This window comes from Lactuca virosa, chromosome 2, assembly GCF_052849685.1.
Source record: "Lactuca virosa cultivar CGN04683 chromosome 2, Lactuca_virosa_CGN04683_v6, whole genome shotgun sequence".
Classification (NCBI taxonomy): domain Eukaryota; kingdom Viridiplantae; phylum Streptophyta; class Magnoliopsida; order Asterales; family Asteraceae; genus Lactuca; species Lactuca virosa.
In genome coordinates, this window is record NC_136427.1 from 9,117,781 (window position 1) to 9,133,356 (window position 15,576).

Here is a 15,576-nt window from a genome sequence, read left to right on the forward strand (position 1 = left end):
CCTTTTGGGTCCAGGGAGTCCCAAGCATCCAGCTTTATGCATTTCCAATGGAGTTTTGAACCTAGGTTGCCATTTTAGGAGCTATTTCACCAAAAAGAGCCTTATGAGTGTTGCATGAGTATAAAGGTCAGACCTTTACGTGACTTTCGAGTGTTTAAAGGTCAGATCTATTAGTTAGAGAAGAAGATCTGACCACAGAAGGTCATTTGAGTATGGCTATGGAAGGAACTCGCCGAGTCCATAAGAGAAATCGACGAGTCGAGTCGGGGTTGTCCCACGATTCATGACCAGAGGTAACCCGTCGAGTGGAAGGTTCACTCGACGAGTCGAGTGAAGCCTTAGAAGGATTCGGAGGACACGCTTGGACTCGCCGAGTCACCCGAGTGCACTCGACGAGTCGGGTCAAAGTTTAACCGTTGACTGGAGTTGACTTCATTTGACCTTAGGGTTTTGGTCAAGCTGGTTCATGAGAGATCAGGGAGGGGTAGAATGGTTTTCTACCCATCCTTTAGAAGTAAGGACATGAGAAGGTATTGATTAGAAATGTTATTATGTTAATAGGAGGAGGCTAGGTTGGGTTATCAAGCACGAGAGGTTATCCGACATCGTACGAGGTGAGTCTTCTCACTATACTTTACCTAGAGTGGTAATTATGTGTGACCGGAAGGTCTTATGTGCTATGAGTAGAATGCGATGTATGTTGTTATATGATATGTATGTGCTATGTATGTTTTGAATAGTATGGTATGGACCAGAAGGTCATTATGATATGGACCGGAAGGTCAACAGTGTGTGGACCAGAAGGTCAAGATGACGAGGACCGGAAGGTCATCAGGGTAGGGCCGGAAGGTCTACCCGAGTTGTGGAGCCGGAAGGTGCACTGAGACACATTGGCTGGAAGGTATCATAGATCTATAGCCTCGAGTGGCTAATCGATATGATTGTGGTATTTTGGGGAACTCACTAAGCTTTTATGCTTACCGTTTGTGTGATATGTGTTTCAGATACTAGTGAGGATCGCGGGAAGGCGCCGACATGATCTGTACACACCGGAAGAAGAGTTGTTGGAGATTCTGGGATTTGTTATTATTATGACATTTGACATTATGAGATTTTGAGAACTATTGTATGAGTTATGGTTGTTTCTAAAAATGAAAATTTGTTTTAAATTTTTACGTTGTTACAAGTTGGTATCAGAGCCTTGGTTTGAGGGATTCGGATGCACCTTCGGGCGTATCTGAACTCAAACTGAGGATTTGAGAAAGTTTTTCATAAAAGAAACAATTTTTCTAAAAAGAGTAAAGGATTTTCAAGAAAAGCATAACGGAGCAGTGTGTACGATCAGCCAGCGCCCGAACGGTGATTTCCCAAAATACCCTTACCTTATGTGTTATGAGATATTATGTGATATGCTATGCATGCTAGCGTAGGCTAGGTATTCCCATTAGGGCTAGAGTGGCCTGATTTGTGATGCTTTAGCCTAGGAGATTTCTGCTGCTATGAGATGCTTTGAGAGTGCGTAGGTAGCAGTGAGGAGCTTATGAGAAGTCTACCGAAGGGTAGCCTATGCTTAGCGATATGTAGAGTACTTGCGATCTGGGATCCTAGGAGGAGGACTTGGAATGAATGTTGATACGGTGTGGAAGGTAGTATAGGGCCCGTACTACTAAAAACATCGGATCAGTGCGCAGTCCAAGTAAGAGTCCTTAGGGTACTAGGGAACAAGTAGGGTTGAGTTATCGAGTGCGAGTATACTCGAGCGAGTCTCTGATATTTTATGTTGTATTTCAGAGACATCATGGTTGGGACACGCCACAAACCAGGGACCAGCGGCGTGAGTGACAAGGAGCTTCGTCAGATGATCCACGATGAGGTGGCTGCGACTATCCGCGCAGAGATACCGGAGATGTTTGGGTCTATCAAGACCACCCTGATTGAGACGTTTGACGAGAGATACGCAGCGGTTACTGAGGTTGCGGCTGCTGCAGCTACTGCAGTTGTGGCTGCTGCTAGACCTCAGGGGGGTGACTCATTGCTGTTCCGGGAGTTCAGCAACATGAAGCCACCAGAGTTTGATGGGACGTAGGATCTGATTGCGGCGATGAGATGGATTTATGATATCGAGGGATGCTTCTACACCTGTTCGTGTCCGGAGCACCTGAGGGTTCGGTTTGCACTGAACCAGCTTCGCCTAGGAGCGAAGGACTAGTGGAAGTTTGTGACGGCAAACTTCACCCTTGCGGAGATCTTAGAGGTGACCTGGGAGAGGTTCACCACCATGTTCATAGACGAGTATGTTCCCCCGGTGGAGAGGGAACGGTTGGCACAGGAGTTCTTGTCCCTCAAGCAGGGGACGGAGTCCGTGACTGTGATTACACGGATGTTTCACGAGAGGGCGTTGTTTTGCCCTGAGCACGTATCGTCTGAGCAGGCACGCATGAGCCGGTATTTGAGCATTCTAAGGAGGGACATTCGGGAGTTCATGGCGAACTCGACTTACCGGACATTTGCTGAGCTCCAGGAAAATGCCCGGAAGAGGGAGATTGAGCTAGAGACTCAGGCCAGGGAGGAGGTCGAGTCTCAGGGGAAGGATAGGCGGCCGGTACACTCTCAGCCGGCAGCCAAGCGGACTAAGTCCGCTGATACGAGATCTGGAGGCCAGAAGGTCCGCACTTGTAGGAAGTGCGGTAAGGGACATGATGGAGTGTGTCGAGCGGGTGCTTGCTACAAATGTGGCAAGGAGGGGCATAAAGCCAAGGACTGTCCCAAGGGATTTATGGTTTGCTTTCATTGCAACCAGACGGGTCACCGGAGGGCCGAGTGCCCACAGCTGTTACAGGGATCAGCATAGGGATCTGCCCCTGCTACTGCACGAGCTACGGAGGGTCGGCCAGTGAAGGCCGAGGCACCGAAGGCTCGCGGGAGAGCCTTCCAGTTGACAGCGGAGGAGGTCCGCGCAGCGCCCGATGTCGTGGCTGGTATGTATTATTTCATTTATTTATGCTGAGCTGAGATATTATGCTTATATTATGATATGCGTAGGCACTTTTCTTGTGATTTCGGTACCTGCTTTGGTGTTATTTGACTCGGGTGCGAGTCGATCATTTGTGTCGTTAGCGTTTAGTCAGCACCTCAGCATTCGGCGAGAGGCGTTGAGTCGACCTCTACGAGTTTCCATAGCTGACGAGCGGGCGGTGTATGCTACTGACGTGATTCGAGGATGAGTACTCAAGATCTTCGGTGTTGAGTTCTCGATAGATCTGGTCCCGATTGCGATGGGGGACGTTTACGTTATAGTGGGCATGGATTGGTTGAGCCAATTTGGGGCGGTTATAGACTGCGAGCGTCAGATGGTGACGATACGAGACCCTAGTGGGGGAGTGCTGACTATATATGGCGAGGGTACCCGAAGTGGGTCAGCATTTTGTTCGGCTGCCAGAGCGAGACAGAGTCTACAGCAGGGCTGCAGCGGGTTTGTAGCTTATGTGATGGATATACGAGTGGCCGCTGAGAGGCCGAGTTCGGTTGATGATGTTCCGATAGTGCGTGAGTTCCCGGATGTTTCTCCCGAGGAGTTGTCGAGTGTGCCTCCCGAGAGACAGGTGGAGTTCCGCATCGATTTGGTTCCAGGGGCAGCGCCTATCGCCAAGGCGCCTTATCGCCTTGCGTCGCCAGTGATGCAGGAGTTATCCTTGCAGCTACAGGAGCTGTTGGGGAAGGGGTTTATTCGACCAAGTAGCTCGCTGTGGGGAGCGTCGGTCCTTTTTGTCAAGAAAAAGGATGGTTCATACCGGATGTGCATTGATTACCGGGAGTTGAACAAGTTGACGGTCAAGAACCGTTATCCATTACCGAGGATCGATGATCTGTTCGATCAGTTGCAGAGAGCATCTTGGTTCTCCAAGATAGACCTGAGGTCTGGATATCACCAGATGAGGGTGCGTGATGAGGATATTCAGAAGACGGCGTTTAGGACTCGTTATGGACACTACGAGTTCGTGGTGATGCCTTTCAAGCTCACCAACGCACCAGCAGCTTTCATGGATCTCATGAACAAAGTATGCAAACCGATGTTGGATAGATCGGTGATTGTGTTTATAGATGATATCCTGGTGTATTCGAGATCTAGAGAGCAGCATGAGGAGCACCTGAGAGAGATTCTCGGAGTTTTGAGGTCGGAGAAGCTTTACGCCAAATTCTCCAAGTGTGATTTCTGGTTACGAGAGGTCCAGTTCTTGGGACACCTCGTCAACCAGAATGAGATATTGGTCGATCCGGCCAAGATTGAGGCGGTTATGAGCTGGCAGGTGCCGAGATCCCCTACCGAGATCATGAGTTTTCTAGGGTTGGCCGGCTACTATCGGAGATTTATCAAGGATTTCTCCAAGATTGTCGTGCCTCTCACCAGGATGACCCAGAAGGGCGTTGCTTTTACGTGGGGTCCAGAGCAGCAGACCTCGTTTGAGACTCTTCGCCAGAGGCTGTGCGAAGCCCCGGTGTTAGCCCTTCCAGAGGGAATGGAGGATTTCGTGGTGTATTGTGACGCATCGATATCGGGGTTGGGTGCGGTACTTATGCATAGAGGGCGCGTGATAGCGTACGCATCGAGGCAGCTGAAGCCTCACGAGGCGAGGTATCCCACCCACGATTTGGAGTTGAGGGCGGTGGTGTTCGCCCTCAAGATATGGTGCCATTATTTGTATGGGGTTCGGTGTACCATATACACGGACCACAAGAGTTTGAAGTATCTGATGGATCAGCCCAACCTAAATATGCGCTAGAGGAGATGGTTGGATGTAGTAAAGGATTATGATTGTGAGATCCTGTACCACCCGGGCAAGGCTAACGTGGTAGCCGATGCCCTGACCCGTAGGGCGGAGGATGCCCCGATACGAGATATTTGTATGAGGATGTCGATGATGACTTCGGTGTTGGATACCATCCGAGAGGCCCAGGCAGAGGTTGTGAAACCGGAGAACCGCAAGAGAGAGTGGGTTTGGGCAGGTATCATAGTTTGTTACCGATATCCGAGGGCTTACGACCTTTCAGGGTCGGATTTGGGTGCCGTTTATGGGCGAGGCACGTACCATCCTGATGGAGGAGGCGCACAGATCGAGGTTCTCGATCCATCCCAGGGCCACTAAGATGTATTTGGACCTGAAGAGAGAGTATTGGTGGCCCTGTATAAAGAGGGATGTGGCATGGTTTGTTGAGAGGTGCTTGACCTGTCGCAGGGTTAAGGCCGAGCACCAACGTCCGCATGGCAAGTTGCAGCCACTCGAGGTTCCCCAGTGGAAGTGGGAACAAATTTCCATGGATTTTATCACCAAATTGCCGAGGACCGCGAGGGGTGTCGATGCAATTTGGGTGATCGTTGACCGGCTGACGAAGAGCGCTCACTTCCTTGCTATCAACGAGAGCTCTTCCGCAGAGAGATTGGCGGAGATGTATGTGAGAGAGGTGGTATCGCGGCATGGAGTACCGATCTCGATTGTGTCAGATCGAGATGTACGTTTCACTTCCAGATTCTGGAAGAAATTCCATGAGGAGTTGGGTACGAGGTTGCATTTCAGTACCGGATGGACAGAGTGAGCGGACGATTCAGACGCTCAAGGACATGCTTCGAGCATGTGTGTTGGACTTCGGAGGAAGTTGGGACACGTACTTGCCATTGGCTGAGTTTTCCTATAATAACAGTCACCATTCGAGTATTGGTATGCCTCCCTTCGAGTTATTGTATGGGAGGAGATGTCGGACTCCCATCTGCTAGGGAGAGGTGGGGCAGCGAGTGATGGGTAGCACTGAGATAGTGCTTCAGACGACTGAGCAGATACAGCAGGTCAGACAAAGGTTGCTGATAGCTCAGAGTCGCCAGAAAAGTTATGCAGACAGGCGACGATCCGAGCTCGAGTCTCAGGTTGGTGACTTTGTACTCCTGAAGGTATCTCCTTGGAAAGGAGTGATCCGATTCAGGAAGAGGGGCAAGCTGGGGCCCCGGTACATTGTTCCTTTCAGGGTGACCGCTAGGGTGGGCAGGGTAGCGTATCGTTTAGAGCTACCTGCGGAGTTGAGCCAGATACATGATACCTTCCACGTGTCTCAGTTGAGGAAGTGTATAGCCGACGAGTCGGCGGTAGTGCCACTAGAGGATATACAGGTGGACGCGAGCCTGAATTATGTTGAGAGGCCGATCGTGATCCTGGATCGGAGGATCAAGGTTCTGAGGAACAAGGAGGTGCCCCTGGTTCAGGTCCAGTGGCAACATCGGAGAGGGTCCGAGCTGACTTGGGAGCCGGAGTTGGAGATGTGGGAGCAACACCGAGGGTTGTTTGCAGAGCGAGACTTCGAGGGCGAAGTCTGATTCTAGTGGGGGAGAATTGTAACATCCGGAATTCTAGGTATCAAATGTTAATTATTTATTTTGTGTCAAGAAGAGGGACTCGACGAGTTGACGCCTAGACTCGTCGAGTAGGATCGCGATTGCTGACTAGATTTAATGAATGGACTCGACGAGTCGGTGAGTCGACTCGACGAGTCTGCGCTGTGGACAGAAACCCTAAATCTTCGGGTCTGAGCCCTATTTAAAGGCACTTATGGCCTTCATTTGTGGCTACCATTCCAGAGAGAGAACCCCCATCGAGCTTGAGTGTGTAGAGCGAGAGAGAGAAGGCCATTTGAGCTTTTAGTGTGATTTTGCAAGAAAGGAGAGGAGCTCCAGCAAGAAGGGTCAAAGGAGGTTGCTATTCTGAGTTAGCCAAGCAAGAAGTTTCATCTTGAGGTACCAAATCGGACTCCTCTTTCTCTCTATTGTATGGATTTCATTATTTGGGGTTAGGGCTTGAATCATTCCTTTGGGGGTTTTTGATGCCTCAAACGCCCCTCATTCGAGTTGTGTTAGAGATCTGGACCCTTTTGGGTCCAGGGAGTCCCAAGCATCCAGCTTTATGCATTTCCAATGGAGTTTTGAACCTAGGTTGCCATTTTAGGAGCTATTTCACCAAAAAGAGCCTTATGAGTGTTGCATGAGTATAAAGGTCAGACCTTTACGTGACTTTCGAGTGTTTAAAGGTCAGATCTATTAGTTAGAGAAGAAGATTTGACCACAGAAGGTCATTTGAGTATGGCTATGGAAGGAACTCGCCGAGTCCATAAGAGAACTCGACGAGTCGAGTCGGGGTTGCCCCACGATTCATGACCAGAGGTAACCCGTCGAGTGGAAGGTTCACTCGACGAGTCGAGTGAAGCCTTAGAAGGATTCGGAGGACACGCTTGGACTCGCCGAGTCACCCGAGTGCACTCGACGAGTCGGGTCAAAGTTTGACCGTTGACTGGAGTTGACTTCATTTGACCTTAGGGTTTTGGTCAAGCTGGTTCATGAGAGATCAGGGAGGGGTAGAATGGTCTTCTACCCATCCTTTAGAAGTAAGGACATGAGAAGGTATTGATTAGAAATGTTATTATGTTAATAGGAGGAGGCTAGGTCGGGTTATCAAGCACGAGAGGTTATCCGACATCGTACGAGGTGAGTCTTCTCACTATACTTTACCTAGAGTGGTAATTATGTGTGACCGGAAGGTCTTATGTGCTATGAGTAAAATGCGATGTATGCTGTTATATGATATGTATGTGCTATGTATGTTTTGAATAGTATGGTATGGACCAGAAGGTCATTATGATATGGACCGGAAGGTCAACAGTGTGTGGACCGGAATGTCAACATGACGAGGACCGGAAGGTCATCAGGGTAGGGCCGGAAGGTCTACCCGAGTTGTGGAGCCGGAAGGTCCACTGAGACACATTGGCCGGAAGGCATCATAGATCTATAGCCTCGAGTGGCTAATCGATATGAATGTAGTATTTTGGGGAACTCACTAAGCTTTTATGCTTACCGTTTGTGTGATATGTGTTTCAGGTACCAGTGAGGATCGCGGGAAGGCGTCGGCATGATCTGTACACACCGGAACAAGAGCTGTTGGAGATTCTGGGATTTGTTATTATTATGACATTTGACATTATGAGATTTTGAGAACTATTGTATGCGTTATGGTTGTTTCTAAAAATGAAAAATTGTTTTAAATTTTTACGTTGTTACACAGTTCAAATATACTATAACTAGAATAGGAAGAAACATACTATAACTAGAACAGAAAGGAACATACAAAGAACAGAAAGGAACATACAATAACAAGAACATAAAGGAACATACAATAACAAGAATAAAAAGGAACATACAATAACAAGAACAGAAATGAACATACATCCTTTTACAAGAACAAGATAACATTAATGTGAAACCACTACTTCACGGCATAGCAATATACTTGTTATGTCGCGTTTTGTAACCAGAGTCTCCTGGAGGGAGAGCGGGCATTGTGTGTATAGATCTATACGGGACTGATAATCCCACATCCCAACTGTTAGCTACAGTCCGGCAGACAAGCCAAGGGGTGACAAATGTCACATCAGTTTCGACGCCAACAGGTCGTCGTGTTAAACACTTGTCAATCGGTATGGTTATAACCACATCACATTCTGACCTTAATTAAACAAATTGGTTTTAAGGTAGTTAGTGCTTCAGTAGTTACTTTATATAACATTACTGTACACTTTCATTTTCCCATTACATTCATATAGTGATGTTCTCACATAAAAGGTAATGTAAACTATTTTCTGGTAATGATAGTCATATACTTGGGAAAAACACTCATTTTTACAGAAGAACAAACATACAAAACAGTCGGGTCTTGGTAGAAGACTACTTTCCATTTTTAGTAGAAAATATAGGATTTTCTAGGAAGTATACAAACATTTACATTAAAACACTTACAAACATTTACATCAAAACACTTACAAACATTTTCATCAAACTTATGCAAACATTTGACACTAAAATACTTATGAACTCACGAACTTAAATGTTGATCCTCTTTTTCAAAATAACTTGTATTCTCAGGTCACCAGTAGACAAGTACACTGGACCAGGTTTTGAGAAGACGGAGCATGTTCAAGACTCGTCTTTTATTTTGATATATTTATTTTTGGTGTCTTACTAATACATTCAGAACACACTTGTATTAACTATATTATTAATGCAATGGATGATGTTGTTGCTTGTTTTACTATTGTGCATTGTTATTATGCTGAACATGACGTCCTCCGCCCTCGAACGTTTCCGTCGTTTCTGGTTTGGGGGTGTGACATTTGGTTATTTACATTAATAATCAAAAGGTATGTAAACCCTAATCCTTTTTATTTTCAATAATAATAGGATAAGCTTGGGTTTCTTGATGGTCATAGATTATAACTATCAATATAGAAAACTTAAATCCAAAGTAGGTTACATGTAAACTTAAATATTATGTTATTTCGCCTCATGCTTTAATTTATAACCTACAAATCCTATCATTTTCATCTTGATATTGTTTTGAAACTATGTTTTATTACTGTGATGATCTTTTGGAAATGACATTGAATGGTTTTTAATTATTTAAAAAATGAAAATTTTACTTAGTATTTTTGGGACATTACAAGATCTATTTTAATTTAATTTCTTTTTTATTTACTAAAAAAGCCATATAATATTGACAACCAGCTATTACAAGTTAAAGGATATTTTTAGCAGGTAAAATAAAGTTTATGCCTCTAGACTACAAAAATGGACATTTAAAAATAAAACAAAAGAGTTTATAGATATCATTTTTCCAAATTTTAAATATCATATGAAAAAAAGAAAACACAAAAAGGTTAGGAAGCATATGAGATAAGACGTGAATTTTCATAAAAGACCTCGTAGTAGCAAAAATTGTTTGGTTTTACTCTAAATCAATTTTTATGTTTCATTAATGCTCTCATGTTTGCAAAAATTGTTAGCAAAAATTGTTTGGTTTTACCATAAATCAATTTTTATGTTTCATTAATCCTCTCATATTTGCCAAAAATGTTATGCTTTTACCATTTTACTTTGTGCATGTTTTTCATGTTACAATGATATTAAATTCCAAAGAAACCTTTCATATTTGTTAAAAATATTTGGTTTTATCCTTTTACGTTTTTACTATGTTTATATATATATATATATATATATATATATATATATATATATATATATATATATATTAATGCAGGAAAAACGTACTTAGATATGATTTTTTTTAATTAAATATTGTATATACATATTTTTTAATATTTTATGTATTTTTATATGTGGGTCTTTTGCTTGATAAACGTAAAAATGCGTTTTTAGAAATATTAATACGTATTTTATAGATATAGTTTTTAAAAATATAAATACGTAATTTTATATTATTTTAGAAATATTAATATGTATCTGTACTTTTAAATACATAAAGATATGCATTTATACTTCTACAAACATGTATATACTTCTAAAAAATATAATATAAAACATAATTACACTTCTAATATACATATTAATATTTCTAAAAAAATATTTATACATCTAAAAAACATAAAAAAAAATATATAAAAGTACATTTTTTAGAAATATTAATATGTATTTTAGTAGTGTAAATACATATTTATATACTTCTAGAAGTATAAATATATTTTTAGAAATATTAATATGTATTTTAGAAGTGTGAATAAGTATTTTTATATTTTTAGAAGTATACAAATATTTTTAGAAATATTAATATGTATTTTAGGGTTAAAACATAAAAAGCTAAAACCATATTTTTTTTTTTTTTTGCAAATATAATGGTTTTCTTGTGAAGTTAATATCATGGTAATCTCAAAAACTAGTTATCCCAAATAAAATGGTAAAGCCAAATATTTTTGACAAATATAAGAACATTAATCAACATAAAAAACGGATTTTAATAAAATTAAACATTTTTTGCAAAATATAAGATCTTGTAATTCCCCGAGATTAAATGTATAAATTAAATAAATTTTTATCATTAGTACACAACATTTTTTAATATAAATAACAATTTATGTTTTATATAATTGTATAATACGAGATGTAATGTATAAATTGTTATATGTTTTATATAATTGTATAATACGAGATGTAATGTATAAATTGTTATGTATAACTAAAAGATATTATGTAAATGATAATGATTAGCATTGAGTCCTAACTCCAAACCAGGTAAAAATTGTATCCATCCCACTATAGAAATCACATTATAAAGATTCAACTTTAGTAATTCACAACTTAATCATCCAGGAAAGGGTAATCGGTATATCCAACAACAGGATCATCCGTATAAAACGTACTTCTATCATACTTGTTTAATGGCGCGTTGAGCTTCAACCTCCGAGGTAAATCAGGATTAGCCAAAAACGCACGCCCAAACGCTACAAGATCCGCATCGCCATTTTCAACCACACGATTTGCTTCATCTCGATCGTGATACCCACCTGCAACAATGAACGTCCCTTCAAACGCCTTCCTCATCGACACCAAACTGTCCCGAGTCTCCGCTCTCTCAAACTGAGTCACCATTCGTGGCTCAATCACATGACAATAAGCGATTCCGAGTTTACTCAGAGACTCAGCCAAGAAAACGCCCAGCGAGTGAGGATCCGAGTCGCCGGAATCGTTGTAGTTCGCAAACGGAGATAACCTCATTCCGACTCTCTCAGGTCCGATCTCGTTAGAGATTGCTTCAACGACTTCAAGCGGAAACCGGCATCGATTCTCGAGATTCCCGCCGTATTGATCGGTACGATCGTTTACTTGATCTTTGAGGAACTGGTCGATTAGGTATCCGTTGGCTCCATGGATCTCGACGCCGTCAAAACCTGCTTCGATTGCGTTTCTTGCAGCGATTTTGAAGTCGTTGATGACTTCTGAGATTTCTTCGATTGTTAGTCTGTGTGGTGGTGAATATTGAGAAGTTTCATCTCCAGAACCACCGATGAATAACTGATTCAGAATCGGTTTGTCTGTGCTGGAGATCGGAGATCGGCCGTTTGGCTGATAAACTGGATGCCGGAAAACAAAAGAAGAAATGGAATCTGGATTAGCGATAGGTTATATGATGCTTTATTGACATGTAGAATTTTTGAATTCCAACCAAATTACCAAACCAAATCATACAAAGAAAAGAACTTACTGGTGTTCGAAACTCTGCCGGAATGCCAAAGCTGACAAAAGAATATTCCACCATTGTCATGAACAGCATTTACAATGGGTTTCCAGGCTTCTACATGCTCCTTCTTCCAAATCCCAGGAGTATTTGGAAGTCTTTTTAGTTTCAAAATTTATGAAAAAAAAGACATTAATTGATTTGATTTTTTTTATATATCACACCACTAAATAGAACTGATTGATACACATTAAAATGAGACGGATATTGAGTTTCTTTTGATAAATTTTACTATAATCTTTTGTTTGGAACTATAGAAATAAATTAATATTGAATATGCATTACGAAAATACAAAATATAGAAATACACAGAATGTTGTTTTTGTATTATGAATTATGATATTTTATATAAATTATAAGTTAAATAAATCAATAAATATGTAAGACTATTTATAAACTTTTAATTATTTTTGGGTAGTAAAAATATGTTTATAAAACGTAGATATTCATATATTGTTGATTTGACATTACAAATTTTAATATGTGAATGAGAATGCTATCGAAAGGTTGGTTTAGGTTATTCTATGGATTGTCGTGTTTTGTTTTTCAACTTACTTTCCAATAATTCAAAATAAAATAAAACAACCACCTAATTTAATATTAAACAAAAACACTAAAATCAACCACCTGTTTTAAAAAATTGCCAACTAGTTTAAAAAACTAAAAAATATTAAAAGTTAAAATCAACCTTATGGATTTGGGTCGGTTTTTGTTCGGGTTTAAAACTATTGGGTTGGATCGGTTTCAACTAGCCAGTTTTTAATGTGCAAATCGAACCGAAAATCGAATTTTTCAATTTTGAAAAATCTAAGCACAAAACTGACGGTTTCAGTTTTTTGCTTTTGATTTTCATCGGATTTTAGGATTTGATTTTGCTTAGCCCTATTGAATACTCTACTACCAAATACATTTAAGTACACAAAGTCTAGGTTATAACAATTCACCATAAAAATGATTTTAATTTTGTTCCGTGTCACGTCAACCTATACAATTTTCTTTAATATGAATTATCTTTTATTTTTAAATGTTAGTTGCAAAACTGTTTGATTGTTACGTGTTCTATAGTTATGAACTTATGATATAAGTGGAATAAATGAAGTTGGTAGGGCTGTTTGACAATATTTGAATTTTTAAAATCTGTAAATTTTAAGAGGTATGAATTTTTAATAGTGTCTGAAGTTTTAAGATCTGAATTTTTAATATGTTCTTTGGTTGGAACCTACGAATTGATATGTTGAATTATAAAAGGACCATTTTACCCTTTATATTATTTTTTGCCAAATTCAAAATTTATTTTTATAAAATAACTTAATCAATTACTTGAATAATTATTAAAAAATATATAAACACCATATGAAATCCAAATTAAACATAAATAAATAATAAACACAAATCCAAATCAAAGAAGCCCAACTTCAAAATTTATACAAGAAAATGAATGTGTCTTTATATATTGAAGACGAATAATAGTTTATCCTCAAAATATTAAAATTTTCTTTAAACTCTAATAAGTCGAGTATGACTATTAATTCTCAATTGATGAATAAATTTGTAACCTCTCAAGCATATATAATGTCCATACCTATGGTTAATAATTTTAATAATTAATATTTATTATTAAAATTATAACAATAGAATCTACGAACCGAATGGTTAAGAACTGGAACGATAAACGAAACTAAATAGACAAACGTTAAACTCCATACCAAATGTGCATAAAAAAGACATGTGGAGTAGTTACTAGTTACCCTTGAGCAGTATCTGAAATCCCAGATGATTCGCTGATCAATAAACCTCCTTTTGTAGTTCTTTGTTTGTAATACAAAATAGCATGTGGTTGTGCTGTGAAATTGTAAGATCTTAGCCTAGATAAAGGTGCCAAAACAATCCTGTATTTATTAGAACGACAAATTGTATTAGTAATAGATAATAAAAAGTGATAAGCATATTAAAGTTAGGGGTGCCAAATGGGGTAATCATGTCGTTTTTTTGTCTTATATAAGATGATACAACAAGTTTATGTAACATGAACACGACACAAGTATGGAAACGAGTCGAGTAAAACACCATAAGGCACGAAAAAGATAACTTAACATACAATTATTATTTTATTTAATTCACATTTAATCATATATAAAACAAAAAACACAGATTAAATTGTGTCAATTTTGTATCGAATTTTGGACACGAACCCAACGTCGTGTTTTGTATACTAGAAACGAATACGACAATAACACGAATTCGAATTTTGATTTCTTCCCAATTTCAATTCATGTCATTTATTTTTGTCGTGTCATGCTATCGATTGACACCCCTAATCAAAGTTAATCTTGAATTTAAAGAAAGTTAAATTATAAAAGAGTCGTTATGTTGCTCTATTTTTTTTTTTTTTTTTGTAAAGATGAAATTAGTATTTTATATAGAACTCTTTTCAATTTCCATCAAGATTTAACCGAGATTTTCTTTTATACTTATAAAAAAATAATAATAAAGAATTCAACAAATTTTACAAAAACATGTAAAACTTTTAGAAAATGGTGTTAAAACAAACAAATTGAATTAGAAAAAGTAGAATTAGAAATGAACCTAAAATATTTGTTCTTTATTAAGTTATATCGAACTAACTGAATTTCCACTCGAGACATCTTAATATTTATAAATATTAAATTATCTAACAATATTTAAATTAAAATTAAAATCTTTGAGTTTTGAAAAATCAACGTAATTTCTGCTTCAAGAGACATTACGTTAGAAACTGGTATCATAAGATAATCATCTATGTGGCTACAAATCAACCATCTGTCCATTCCTTTGAAAAATAAATATATTAAAAATTATCTTACTTGTAGCCTTTTGTACTAAAAACTTCTTTGAATATTAATAGAAAGTTAAATATTTCATTAAATCATACACAAACCACCAAACCAAAAATCGATTTTTTTGTGTAATAATAGAACAAAACTAAAATCTGATTGTTTATAGCTCTGAAAACATGTTTGGGTGATCAAGATAAACAACCTGTAAGACTTTCTCACCATAGAAAGGTACATAAAAACTAGGCTCACCTATGAGAAAGATGAAATATTTTCATGATGTATGGTGTAAGGATTGGTATAGACTCCATGGTTGCATCTTGTTCCTCTTCCTCTTTGCCAACTTCTTTCTTCATATTTCCTCTCACTGACCAACTATTTCCCAAGAGCTATTTATTACTCAAAGTTATCCATCACGAACCAAATTGACAACTACTTCAACCAACCATTTATTTTCATCATTTTATATAAATATGAGAGTAAATTACATGAATGGTCCCTATGGTTTGGGTTAACTTGAGTGTTTGCTCCGTAAAATTTATTTTAACCCGAACCGTTTTTATGTTCTTTTTTTCGGATTTGGTCCCTCGCTAACCAAAATTGAGTATTTTGTTCTTGGTGCTTTTTTTATATATATTTTATAAAGT

At 39.3% G+C, this 15,576-nt stretch overlaps 1 protein-coding gene across 1 annotated transcript; it reads right to left on the minus strand.

Moving 5' to 3' along the window:
- Positions 1-11,112: 11,112 nt before the first annotated feature.
- Positions 11,113-15,360, minus strand: LOC145158869 (putative 12-oxophytodienoate reductase-like protein 1). The gene is made up of 4 exons (XM_079077730.1): positions 15,182-15,360; positions 13,865-14,005; positions 12,084-12,214; positions 11,113-11,952 (listed from the first exon to the last, which is right to left on the minus strand). The coding sequence occupies exons 1-4, from the start codon at positions 15,283-15,285 to the stop codon at positions 11,180-11,182; spliced, it is 1,149 nt and encodes a 382-aa protein (XP_078933856.1). The 5' UTR covers positions 15,286-15,360; the 3' UTR covers positions 11,113-11,179.
- Positions 15,361-15,576: the final 216 nt, after the last annotated feature.